At 31.1% G+C, this 13,300-nt stretch overlaps 1 protein-coding gene across 1 annotated transcript in view; it reads right to left on the minus strand.

The window, feature by feature from the left end:
* LOC123655356 overlaps window positions 1-13,300 on the minus strand; it is an 87,480-nt gene that overhangs the window by 18,710 nt on the left and 55,470 nt on the right. Inside the window, exons 5-15 of the mRNA XM_045591168.1 lie at window positions 12,178-12,276; window positions 11,677-11,822; window positions 10,640-10,706; window positions 10,506-10,541; window positions 9,179-9,401; window positions 8,693-8,807; window positions 8,387-8,419; window positions 7,606-7,671; window positions 5,965-6,059; window positions 5,586-5,755; window positions 175-4,653 (exon numbers count right to left, since the gene is read on the minus strand). Of these exons, the coding sequence (XP_045447124.1) occupies window positions 175-4,653; window positions 5,586-5,755; window positions 5,965-6,059; window positions 7,606-7,671; window positions 8,387-8,419; window positions 8,693-8,807; window positions 9,179-9,401; window positions 10,506-10,541; window positions 10,640-10,706; window positions 11,677-11,822; window positions 12,178-12,276 (5,529 nt within the window). The remainder of the gene's footprint in view (window positions 1-174; window positions 4,654-5,585; window positions 5,756-5,964; window positions 6,060-7,605; window positions 7,672-8,386; window positions 8,420-8,692; window positions 8,808-9,178; window positions 9,402-10,505; window positions 10,542-10,639; window positions 10,707-11,676; window positions 11,823-12,177; window positions 12,277-13,300) is intronic.

The following is a 13,300-nucleotide window of genomic DNA, read 5'->3' on the forward strand; positions in this document are numbered from 1 at the left end:
TACTATACAATTTAAAAAATTAAAACGAATTCCCTAATAAGTTCCGTTTACGGATATTATCTAAAACTATATTTTAAAAATAAATCGATTGGCCTTTAATGAAAACAATGAAAACATCTATAAGTAGCTCCAATACTAAACATTATAATCTGGCATAGTAAAATAAATATTAACCTTGAAATGTAACTGTGTGTCGTGATGGCGTGACATAGGGCGCTAGACGATAGGGCCACGCGGCAGGCGGAGGCCGGGGAGGCGTACGAGGAGGTTCATAGCGACTTGCCGGACGGTGAGCTGATGGGTCGAAGGCTCTTTTTGCTAACGATTCATTTTTAAGTATTGAATTTAATTTTACAGTATTGTTTTTTATTGACTGATTTTTTGCCATTTTTAAAGGTGTAGTGCGACCTCGCACTACCGTTTTCGAGTCTATTACAGATTTGTTGTTGTCTTCCGGTTTTGGATATCGATGAGCAATCCATGGTCCCGTTAAATAAGATGCTATATTGTGAAGTTCGCTTACATCAGGTGCAGATGTATAAATTTGTCCAAGAAGTGACATTGCTTCAAACCGACGGCGAATGCGTTCTACTTCTCCAGGTCTACATTCCAATGCTTCTTCTGCAGAATGAGACCTCGTTGTATGACGTCTGTGAAGATTTGCTAATTTTGATATAATATCGATATGTGGCATATATCGATTACTTGGACGAAGTGGCATTCGGGCCACTGGCAATGAAACTCTACATTTTTCTTGTCTGGTGGCCCTTTCAGAGGGCCATTTATTTTTTATATCGTTTCGTATAATTTCGGGATCGCTACGGTATCGTCGCAATACTGCACCAGCTGCCGAGGGCGAATCAAATTGTCGTGCTAGGCGGCGCACTTCCCCCTCACGAGCCAGTTTAAGGTAGGCACGCCAATAACGCTCCGGATCGGGGGACGGACTTCGACTACGGCAGATCGTCTCGTCACTGGAAAAACGTAGCGTGTCAAGCGTTCGTCGATCGCTCACATACACTTCCGATTGAGGCGATGTTGATCTTGAATATAGGTCAGTCTTTGCAGGTAGCGATATAAATTTATGCTTTTCGCTTTCTCCAAATAGCTCCTTAATATTTGCACACGATTGTGATTGAAATTTTTGGTTACTTTCAAACTTAGTTTCTTTATTTTCAATTATACTATTTACTACTTTTGATTCTTTTTTTTCATCAGAACTATCTCTTGCGTGATAAATAACCTGAGGTTGTTTCTTGTCTTCCTTCACAGATTCAAAATATTCTACTTTTTTTTGTACTTCTTTTTTAGGACCTTTATAAATAACTGTCTGTCCAGATACATCTGAACTACCCGTTTCAGTTTCACTAGCAGATGAAATGTTTGATATTTCTATTTTTTGTAACGTAAGCTTCGAAGGCTTCTGTTTGCTTTCAGAATTATTTATTGAATCGCTTTCATTTTTTGTTTTAAAGTTTATTGCAGCATTTGTTTCTTGACTTTTTTTATCACAATCTAAAATCAGTTTACAATTAGCATCTTCTTTTAATGAAAAATTATCAAATTTATTGATTCTGTCCAAGACTTCCTTACTGAGAGATTGCGATATTTTCTTTTTTTCATTTTCAGAAAGTGTCATTTGCATTTTATTAACATTGTTTTTCAATTCTTTTTCAAAATTTACTGGGTAAGTAATAGCAGCAATAGACTTTGATTTGTTTAATGTATTATCAGGGGTATTTGTTTTAGGTGCAGTTAAAGAACTGCACCTCACATGAAGAGAAGGAGGTTTCGTTATTTCTTTATTGACCTCAATTGTATATTTTTCATGTTCTTTGTTAGATTTTGAATCTAATTCTTTGCTGTAAATAGCATTTAGCTGATTTTTTAGCGCGTTTACTTGTTCCATAGATAAACTACTCCATAAACGATTACCAAGACCGATTTTTTTTCTTAAATCTGTCATCGAATCGAAGTACAGATTACTTTTGTTGAGTTTTTTATCACAAGTTCTTTTGTCTCCTTTGTTTTTGTTATTAATATTAAAAGCTGTTTCAGCGACACTCGTTCCTCTCCAAAAAGGTTTATAAGTATCTTTACCTTGTGAATGGTCTAAATCCACAGCATCATTACAGTTTTTTTGTTGCAGTTCTTCTTTTAAATCCTCAACAGACTTTTCTTTGACTCGTAATCCTCTTTCTCTATGAAAATTCCACCTAAAATCGTTCACATCTCTCGGATAAAAAAGAATATCGTCTTCATTTTGTGCCTTTTTAAGTTTTGTATAAAGATTATTAAGTTCCTCTTCAGCTCTTTCTATAATACGAATTCTCTTCCATCGGTCGAAATCTATGATTTCTTCATCTTTTTTTCGGCAAAATAAATTTCGGGATGATGTTGCTTTTTCTAGTTCAGCAACTCTTTCCAAATAGGCGTAATACCGATTAAGTTCACGAAATCTTTCCGACCTACCTTTTATATTTTGGATATCACGAATATATTCATCGTAATCTGGATCGTCTGAATATAAATTGGAATCACTTTTAGTTCTAACACAAATCTCATTTTTCTTTTCTTCTGTTTGTTTATTATCAGCACTGCGCGTTCGAAATTCCTTTCTCATCGTTTCGAGTTTGGTTTGAACTCGTGCATTATGTATGCGGCGACATGAAGGTGATCTTATTGATACTGGCGATTGGCTTCTGCTGTCAGTTTTAATCAAAATTTTAGGCGGTTCTACTGTGTCTTTTCTATCCATGTAATCTTTTTGGGTAATATTGTGTGAATGACCTGAATCGCTTAGTCTCGTTGGCGACGTTGATTTCGAGAATATCACATGAGTTGGTGATGTTGATTTGCTAGAACTGACTTGTTTATCATACATTTTTTGTGATATTGCGTTAGATTGTAAAAAAACCATTTTTGTTGGTGATAGTGACTTTCGGACTGGAGTGGATTGTTTTCGATGAAAAATTATTGTTGGTGATATGGGTCTAGATGTTTGTGAAAAATATATTTTGTTAATGGGAGGTTCACTTTTGCTTCTAGAAGTTGCTAAAGATGACGATGATCCAAATTCACATTCACAGTTTTCAGTTAAACTGTCAAATTTGCGAATTTTACCATCCATTTTACCTGGCCATGAAATGGATCGTGAACACTGGATATTAGTCGGACTTAATTGTCTATCCCATATCTTAAAACGGGACAGCGAAACTGGCTTACGATGAATTAAATACGTATTCACTGAATTTGTGGGTCCTAGGTATGTTTCAGGTAATGATTGGAATAATTTCGCTTTTTGCATTACTGTATTTAGTGCCTTTTGTTCCAAAGAAATATTGGAGGGCTTACAAGAGTTTCTTAAAAAAAGATGTTGAAAAAATGAATCCGTGACGACAGCGTTTCGAGCTTGTTTTATTATCTTATTATGAATCTCAATATGTTCTGTAGATCCAGAGTTTAACATATCGTCCAAATTTTCACCGAATTGGCAGCTATCTGATTGTTTATTTACAAGCAAGTCATTTTCAGTTTGCTTCTGAATATTTTTAGCATTCGAAAATTTAATAATAGTGTTTTTATTTTCTTTTTTTACTTTTTTACTATTTTGTTGAAGACATGGCGTACTACGAGGTCTTATCAAGATACTATCTAATGGTTTCTTTTTCTTCAAATTAGTGACAATAGCTGTTTTTATAGAATTTTTTTTCGGTGGTGGCAACATATGTGTCGGCATTGTTTGTAAGGAATTTGTTTTTAAAGAATTGGAATCTTTTGTTAAACATTGAGTAGATTTAGCTTGAATGTTTGAAATTTTCATTTTTTTTACTTTTTCAGAAGTGCGTACCATATCCCTACTTTTGTGAGTTACAGATGTTGTTGTTTGTTTGTTATTACATGGTTTTACAACTTTTAAAGAAGTGTTTCTTGGAATTATTACACTTCTTAACATCTTCTTAGGTTTAATTTTAGTTGTATCAATACGTTCGTTTCTTTTCTGAGAACTCCATAGTTTATCTAGAGTGGTAACCTTATCTAATATATTGGTAATTGGAGTTTTTCTGCCTACACCACCTTCGATAGCAACTGATGAAGAAGAATGTGAATATTTAGATCCAGAAGAAGAATAGTTGATTGGTAACATTGTTCTTCGAGGTGAACTAAAACTGCTTGTTCCGATCTGTTTAGAAGTGTTATGCTTTTGCTTAGATTTTTCTGAAAAAACTGAATTTTTCATTCTATTTAAAGAAGGTGGTGCGGAGCTAGATGAAATTCGATTAGTATAAGGGCGTGGATTTTTTCTTATAATTGTATGCGTATCTTGTCTCATTAATTTGTTACATAATTTTGCCTTTAGAAATTCAACGTTTGACTGAGTACAATTTTTCTGTTCCGATGAAGTTGAAGTAGGCTTTGAAGACGTCACCAATTTAAGCGTTCTGCTATTTTTAGAGGACAATCTTTGCGGTGGTATTGGGGGATATTCATTCATATCACTGAATGATTTCGAGTATAGTGTATCCTTTTCATGTTTATTTTCTATACCAGTGACAGGATAACATAAAATTTCATGCAGTTGTGGTGACTTTTTATGTACTCGTATTTTAGTCAAGGTAGATGATATTGGAATATATTCGATTTCTGATTCATCTGTGAAATTCCAATAATTGTTCAATCTTATAACTTTCTCCGACTCATTATATGTGTGTTATGTGCGGACTTCGTGCTCCTGTTATAAATAAAACGGTGTAAAGCGTTGATTTCTATTCGTGGTAAAAAACGTGCCAATTTTTCCTATACGTGGTAAAAACGATTCAAATACTGTGAATAATAAACTAAATGTCTAGCCAACGTGTTTGTTTAATGTTGGAGTCTACTCTAATCATGCAATAATTTGTTTACCTTTCATTACAGCCACCGACCGACCAGCACCGATGTTATTGGTATTACTGTAGAGCCATGCATATTATTAAAGAACTTACCTGTTGTGTTGGTAAATATAAACTAACGCGGTTAGTGAGCACCATATATTGTCATTATAGTGTGACCTTGTTTACGGTAGTGCAAACGGCAAATAACATTTCTAACAAATACGTAGAGGCAATGTCCTTGACTTTCATTCATTCATTCATAAAATTGATTTAAAATGCCATTTACCCTTTTTAGTATTTATTTTTTGAAATAGTAGCAAGTAAATTATTATATCACCAAATAATTAAATATGTTAGATACCGACACCGAATAATCATGCGAATAATATAATGTATGTAACCATATTGTAGTAGGTACAGCTTATAAATTAAATCTTATGTATTTAATATTTAAAAATAGTGACAGAACTATGTCTTAATGTTTATTCTATAACCAAAACAAACGATGTACGATATTATATGAAATAATAAACCGTCATAAAACACATAAAGTTCATTTATTATAACCAATATTTTAATAATGTAATATTATGCAGATTCTTGGGTTTTAACGTATGTACCAATATGAAGATATATCAAATTAATTAGTTCATATACAACATAAATACTATACTGTACTTAAAATTTGATCGAACCTAAAGTTACATTTACCTTGTCTTGGTGGAGCTGGAGATCGGAAACCTCTTAGCGGTGGTTCCCCGCCTGCTTGTAAATCTCTATAAGCAGCGCGTCTTTCCGCGGGTGACAGTGGCGCCTCTGTGTCTTCTCTACGTCGAAATATTAATGTAGAGTCGGATTCATACCCCGATTCCTTTAAAGCTCTAGGAATAAAAAATAAAATTTTAAAATTATATCAATAAACAAATTATCATACTAAACAAATTCATTAAAAAAAAATACTAGGTTTTATTTATTGGTTATAAATTTTTTAAATTATTATAAATAACAAATAATAAATATCAAATTATAAATAACAATGTTATGGTTCATGAACTATTGTAATATAAGACAATATAATATTAATATTAACCTTGCCATATTAGACTTTGACAGTATAGCAGACGTTAGATCTTTTTTTTCCTTTGGCGATGCTTGAGTTTGCGATGGCGTACTTGATTCATTTTGCTAGAAAAAAAAAATACCAATTAAATCCATGAACAAGTATAATAAGGAGAGAAAAAAGGTCTTGTTATTTTTTTTAATGAAAAAAATTAATTTTGTAATTAAAAACAACAAACAAAATATTATTAAATAAAAAGGGTCATGCGTTTACAATCAGTGTATTTTAATGATGCAACATTCACTTAAAGTAGCAAAAATACTAAAACACCAATAGCATTAATTTTCATTCTAATAAAGTATAAATACAAAAGCCGAATTTTGTCACAAAGGTAAAGTATTGTTATGCAAGAGTCATTCAATTTTGCCCTACTTTTTCACTATTTAAAGAAAGTACGAACCAAAGATTAGATAACTTAACAACAATGATTTTTTAACATTTTACCTGTTTTGGCAAGTACCTAGATTTTTATAAATTGATGCAATGATTATATTTATAAAACAATTTTATGTGCATAATTATTGACGTTGAACATACTTCGTTCGAAGTAAAAAATATTTAAAAGATTTTTCTTCTGCCTTTATATAATTTATAAAACGTTTTATAGTTGAATTTATTTGTAAGGCATTATTAATATTTAATCTTTTATATATATAAGTATATGACGATCGTTTTGTTGTTATGGTGCATAGCCGCGGAGACGCACACCAACGGTTGCGGTTCCGCTAGACAGATATTTGTATTTTTAGAAGCATTTGTTTCCAGTCTACGTGTCTGTCCCTATATTGCCTCGGAGAGCACGTTAAGCTGTCGGCTGTTATCATAGACACTTTATAGCGATGATTACATATAGTAGGAGCGGCGTCGTTGATTAAGCTTCGACCCTTCTCCTGCATGCAAAAGATACCTATGCCCAGCAGTGGGAATTTATAAGACATGAGACAATAATAATAAAAAAACACGATAAGATATACAGTTATCAAATTTATCGTATTATTACACTTTTATTTTTACAAGTTATGTAAACACGTACCAAATGCAATCAGCAATATTTGGTAAATTTTTAACTATTCAAACTTGAATGGGACGAAGATTATTTTGCGGGATAGAAAATAAATGAAAATTGAACCATAATACTATGGTATACTTGATTCTATTTAATAATTCATGTTTGATTTGCGCCTGGAATAAAAATATATACATTAAAACGTGCAAAGCAATTTAATTCATAATGTTTCCTCAACGTGACAATGAAACATAAATATTTCGGTTAAAGATTTAAGGCTAATTGTAAGTAAGAATGTTTAAACTTCAAATTTAGTTTGGATACTTGAAAGATTTAAATTATGGATTACACGTTTAAAAATTATACTGAATATTTTAAGAAATAAAATTCAGTAAAGTGATAAATTTCCTTGTTGATTTTTTAAGGGTTTCGATAGTATTTTGTTATCATTAGATGATAATGATGGTCAATATAGGTCAATATTGGTCAATTCGGCATGCTATATTTCATACTAAAACCAAAATCTTTATTGCTAATTGTCACACTGAGAATATTTTCGAAACATGAAAGGCACCACAACATGCAGACATGTTAAGGAACCTTACACTCTTCTGGATAGCACGAGCGAGTAATGTGGAGTAAGGAGGCAGAGGAGAATTCTCGTCTAACCACTGTTAGTGCCGGCCGCGCCCAAGCAGCGATGTGGACATAGCATTATATGCTTTAGTGAAGCCAAATGTATTAGCAGAAATATAAACGCTTTCCAGCAAATATTTAACGGAATTATTAATTACTTTATAATTTAGTCTCTTAAAGTGTACTTCCTGTAGTGGATTTTCTAATTTAAACCATTAATAAGAAGGTTAAAATTGTTGAATAAATCAAGCGTTTATATTTCCGCTTATAAGTTGTTAAACTGTAAAGATCAGCAGAACGTGTATTCAGTAAGACAAGTAAAGATAAAATTAAACATGGTACGGCTTTTAATACTCAAGTCATATTTCTTTTTTATCTTTCTTTACAATTAAGGTACTAAAGGAAAGGAATAACTCTCTCTTCAATCTTATAGAAATGTATTATCAAAACTTTGTCAATGCTGGTGGGTAAAAGTTTAATTCAATACAGTTATTGTTACGAATTATCGCTTCTGTTAATAATTAGCATCAGATTATAGTATGAAAGCAAATAGGTGAAGATTTGGCAAAATAATACTTTTGTCGAAGTATATTTCTGTGCATTTAAGGAACTAGTCTTCCGTCGGATTTTTATTTATTTTTATTTAAAGTGTATAACTGAAAGCTAAAGCCAATATTAAAATACAAAACGAAGTAAAATGTTACAGTAGTTAAGTCACAGGTACACAGATAATAAAATTAAAAATCGTACCCCGTCAAAAATGTCCATGACCTCGTCCCACCACTAGAAAAAGAAAACAAATCAATTTTGTTGTTGTTGATTTCTAATACTATGCAGCTTGGTAGAGCTATCTTTAAGTTTTATGATTGTATGATGAATGATTTGTGACTTATAACCGATGAGATATGATGGTGTAAATGAAATGAAATAAAAAATGATTTTAGATATAGGCCATAACCAAGATTTGTGGATGTTATGTTCATTTCTTAATTATGTTTTATGACCTCACATCCCTGTTGTAAAAAAGGGTTTAAAATGTTCCTTCTCATGTTTTACCTGTTTGGCCTCCTTATCGATGACGGAAGATTTTCCTGGCACGTAGTTTTCTATTCTTCCCGGTTGATTTTTGTACACTTCCTGCCGGGCTCTTGCTGAAGCTAATGTGCTGTATCTAAAATTTTAACAGAAACCATATCATACAAACATTCTTTTCAACAATATATAATAACTAGAGATGTACCGACTAGTCAGCGGCTATCACTTGTGAAGACGACTATCACTTACAAAGTTAAGTGTAACCAATGGCAATTCATTATCCAATTGTTAGAAAAAATTCATACAAGATATTTTCTTTTTACATGATTTAAAAAAAATGTTAGAATAAAATGTACTATCGCTAGTATTGAAAGTATAATATTTGCATGTGTGCTGAATAGTCAGACTACTCAATTTATATTTTAATTACTCATTTTTATATTCTAATGACGATTATGGAGGATATCTGTCTTCATCATAAGCTGTCAAGCACAGACGCAAACTCACTTATTATTTGCTGCATAGGATGACGACATGTTATCGTATCTCCTGTCTTCTTGAACGGAAGCCGTTCGGCGTCTGGGGCCGGAAGTTACGTCACTGTCGTACGCGTCGCTCCATGTGCTCGACGCTAGTCTACTGAGACCGCCTTCGGGTTCACTGAGGTATCCTGAGCGAGGATCGAAGTATGCATACTGCGATCTATTGCTACTTGGTCTTTGTATTTCACCTAAAATTATTTTATTTTTATTGTACTTACTAACCAGAAAAGGACAACGTAGTAGATTAAGCTTTTTTTTTGTTACAATAGGAAAATAAGGTATTCTTTTCCTGAACTCGTTCAATGACCGTTCATAACTCTGCATATTTAGCCACTTCACGAAGATTTTCTTTTAGAAATGTGGTACTACCTCGGTCGAGCCATACATGTGTATGAACATGAGCTAAGTTCTACGTAACCTTTACCACAATGACAACATATTTAAACATAAATTTTTATTAAAATCAGATTAAGCTAGAATAACAACTTTAGAAGTTTCTGTGGTATATTTTTCATCTATACTAATATTATAAAGAAGAAAGATTTGATTGTATGTTTGTCATACGCGGGTGACATAGGCTATATAATATTTTTAAAAGAATTAGTGAAAAAAAATATTTTGAAATTGTTGTTAAATACCCGTGCGAAGCCGGGGCGGGATGCTAGTGTAATGTAGTGCTAGTATGTGGCTATAAAATGTATAAATTTTATTGATATGATAATTTAGCTGTATAGACTAAAGTCTAATTTTAAAAAACACGTAAATTAAATTAAAAAAAGATTGGTTTAATAAAATTTTCAGTTTTATATACTCATACTATTTCTTATTTATTGATAATGATCTGTAATGCATTTTATTTACCTTGTAAAAACTATTCAACAAAAATATGTACCAATTTACACAATTAGCTTTCATGACTATAATTACAAAGATGTAATAAAATGGTGACCATGTTGGTTTAGGCAAGAGGTTGAATTTCGCCTCTATAATATAATAATGATGAATAATGTTGACTGAATATGGCTTTTGTTAAATTACAAACGTTATATCATAATAAATGTATCATTACAGTGTGTGATATATTATATAGTGAAATATTATTATAATACAAAATCAAAAAACATTTTTTTAATCAAGCCAGAGATTTTTTCAAACTGACCCGAGAGCACATGAAGAGGGAAAATTCAATGATTATTGTGATTTAAAACATATAAAAATACTTATTTAATGTTATTTAAAAGCGTTATGTGGTGACGATGAATTAAATAATTTTGAAAATATATAATAATCACCTCGCTGATTTTTGTATCGTATAGTCACATAATCCTCTGAAAAAGAAAATGTATGATATTTGTGTAAAATTCATGAATAAAAAAAAATATACAACAAATAAAATAAACGTGTATAAAATACTTTCGCAGCTTACCGTCATATTTGTTTTTATGTATCGTGTCATACATTTTTTTGTACCACCTCGAGGGGTCCTTTACTTCCTACAACAACAAAGAAAATATTTTTCAGACCACAATTTCATTTTGTAAAAGTAACTTCAATAATAATTGTAATAAAACAACTTTTTTTAAATGAACGGGAGGAGGTCCTACCGTGACCATGGTTGCTGTAAAGTATCCGAAACGTCGGGCATTTAAAAAACTTAATAAACCGTGATAAAATTCGAAAAATGTTTCATTATAATGAGTGAACTTCGCGTAAACATTAATTAATTCATAATGTGAAAACATCAACAAGTTTTATTTGTAAACAGTATGTCGTAGTACTTAATATAAATAAAATTCTTGCCAAAATTTTTACGTAATTTTAAAAAAATATTTGCGCATTTTTAATGATATTTGATCTCCAACTTTTTGTTATCTTTTTTAACCTATGACCGTCTTCTGTAAACAAGCTATTTAACACAAGATAGTTTTCACATGTCATATCGATCTAATTTAAGCGTGATTAAACAAATAAAGTTAATTATATTCATACAGAATAATTATGATGTCTTTTGAGTTGTGTCAGAGAGGTCTATGTTCAGCAGCGGACGTAAAAAGGATTGTGACGAACTATTTCATTTAAGACAAACTTTTTAAATTAAAAACAAAACTGATTGTTATTTTTTCGTTTTTAAAAATAATAGCAAAATGATAATATAATAAATTTTGGCTAAAGTAGTGCCAACATTTCACAAATTTACGAGATAAGTTTCAACTCTTGTATGAGTAATATTGAAAAAAAAAAAAAAAATTATCGAAACTTTCAAACAACTTTTGAATATTATCTTTGATGTTGACGGTAAAAATTTACTTATACTAATATAACATAAATGTAATTTTTTCGACCTACAAGCAAATGAATTAGCAGTAAGTACTTTGTAACTATTCATATTTAATAATCATGAATATTCATACTTTCTAGAGAAATAAGTATCAAATGTAATTAATTAAACAATATTTTCCTTACAGATCTGAGTGCTACAGGCATTCCGTCTTTGGTAGTGGGTCCAATTCCTTCAATTTTCTTTTTAGCGTCAGTCATTTTCTGACTCCGCTCGTAGTCACTGCGGTCGCCTTCACCTTCGCTAGCGTATTCTTTCCGCAATGCATGCACTGAAATTAATAAAAGTTTTTATTAATACTTACTCTAGTTCAAGAAAAATAGTATCAAAAATAGGTATGTAGAAATTAGTTTTAATAGCAAATGATCAATTTACAAGAATATTATAATAAATCGAACTACCGCGAGATTTGGTTTTATAATCTGACACACACTATAACAAAATAAGTTGTCGCATCACTAGCTGTAGCAAATTTCAAAACAGTACAAAAGTTAATTAGTTATTAATAATTATATTTTCTACAGAAGCGACAACAATGCCCTTGATTACTGTTTTGTTAGTTATACTACCTTACTATTCAATATAACTTATAACGAAGTTACTACACTTTCATTTGATATATTTACCTGGGTCACCTTTAGGAGGCGATGGCCGGTCACGTGGAAGGTGATGGCGGGGATCTCTCTCCTGTGAGTAATTGCTCGGTCCACGAGAGGTTTGACCCTCTAGAAAAATAAATAAAAATATATCAGATATAGACAGTTATATATTCTTTGAAGTATTACAGTAATAAAATAAATATGAAATAGTGTATTACAGTAATAAATTCATATACATTTTTTTTGTAGTAGTAGTAGTTCATGAGAAGTAAATAAAGTAGACTAAAAAAGGCAATGAAAACAATAATTACTAATTTTAGATCCTATTATATTTGAAGTTTGATTTAAATTTATAAGAATTGAGTAAAAAAAATAATCAATATTAGCATTATTCGTATACCAACGTTTTAAAGCAAACGTTTACCATGTTCAACATAATTAGATTTTGTTAAGAAAAATTTTATTACGATATTTCATTATCATGTTATACACAATTGAAATATTTTTTGAATATAAAACTAGAGAAACAATTCGATTTTATTTATCATGATAGTAAAATCAGCTCAAATCAAAAGACTAGCACTAAATTTTATTTATGAAAGACTCAGATGTAACTATTGTCTTTTTATTTTTACTGTGTTAAATTTCAATCAGATAATAATAATCTCCAGCGATCCGTAGTGCCGTCATCTAAATAGCATTGTGATACCCTATTAAACTTTAATAATATTGCTAGACCCTCGTCAGCCTTCGTTTCAGTCATAGTCAAACGTTACGATCGCGATATTTTTTTCATTTTCAATGATACAATATTGAACACGTCATTCAATTAAATTGACTGTTACTTTACTGTTTTCTGACTAAGGTATCACAAACCTTCTTATTTTATCGTAAGCTTTATCAAATGCTATAACGGAGAATAAATATATTTACATACTAAAAGTATTACAGATACATTATTTTATAAACTCGCTTAAAATAGATAATCATATTAGATTATAACCCTGATATTAATTAATTTAAATACCACATAATTAAGAAAACAAACTGTCAACAATTTTCAAACACAATTTACTAATTCAATTTAAAATGAATACCTGCTAACTAGGCCAGAGAAATTCGTGTTTCGCGTTTATTAATTAACATTATT

Source organism: Melitaea cinxia, chromosome 7 (assembly GCF_905220565.1).
Source record: "Melitaea cinxia chromosome 7, ilMelCinx1.1, whole genome shotgun sequence".
NCBI lineage: Eukaryota > Metazoa > Arthropoda > Insecta > Lepidoptera > Nymphalidae > Melitaea > Melitaea cinxia.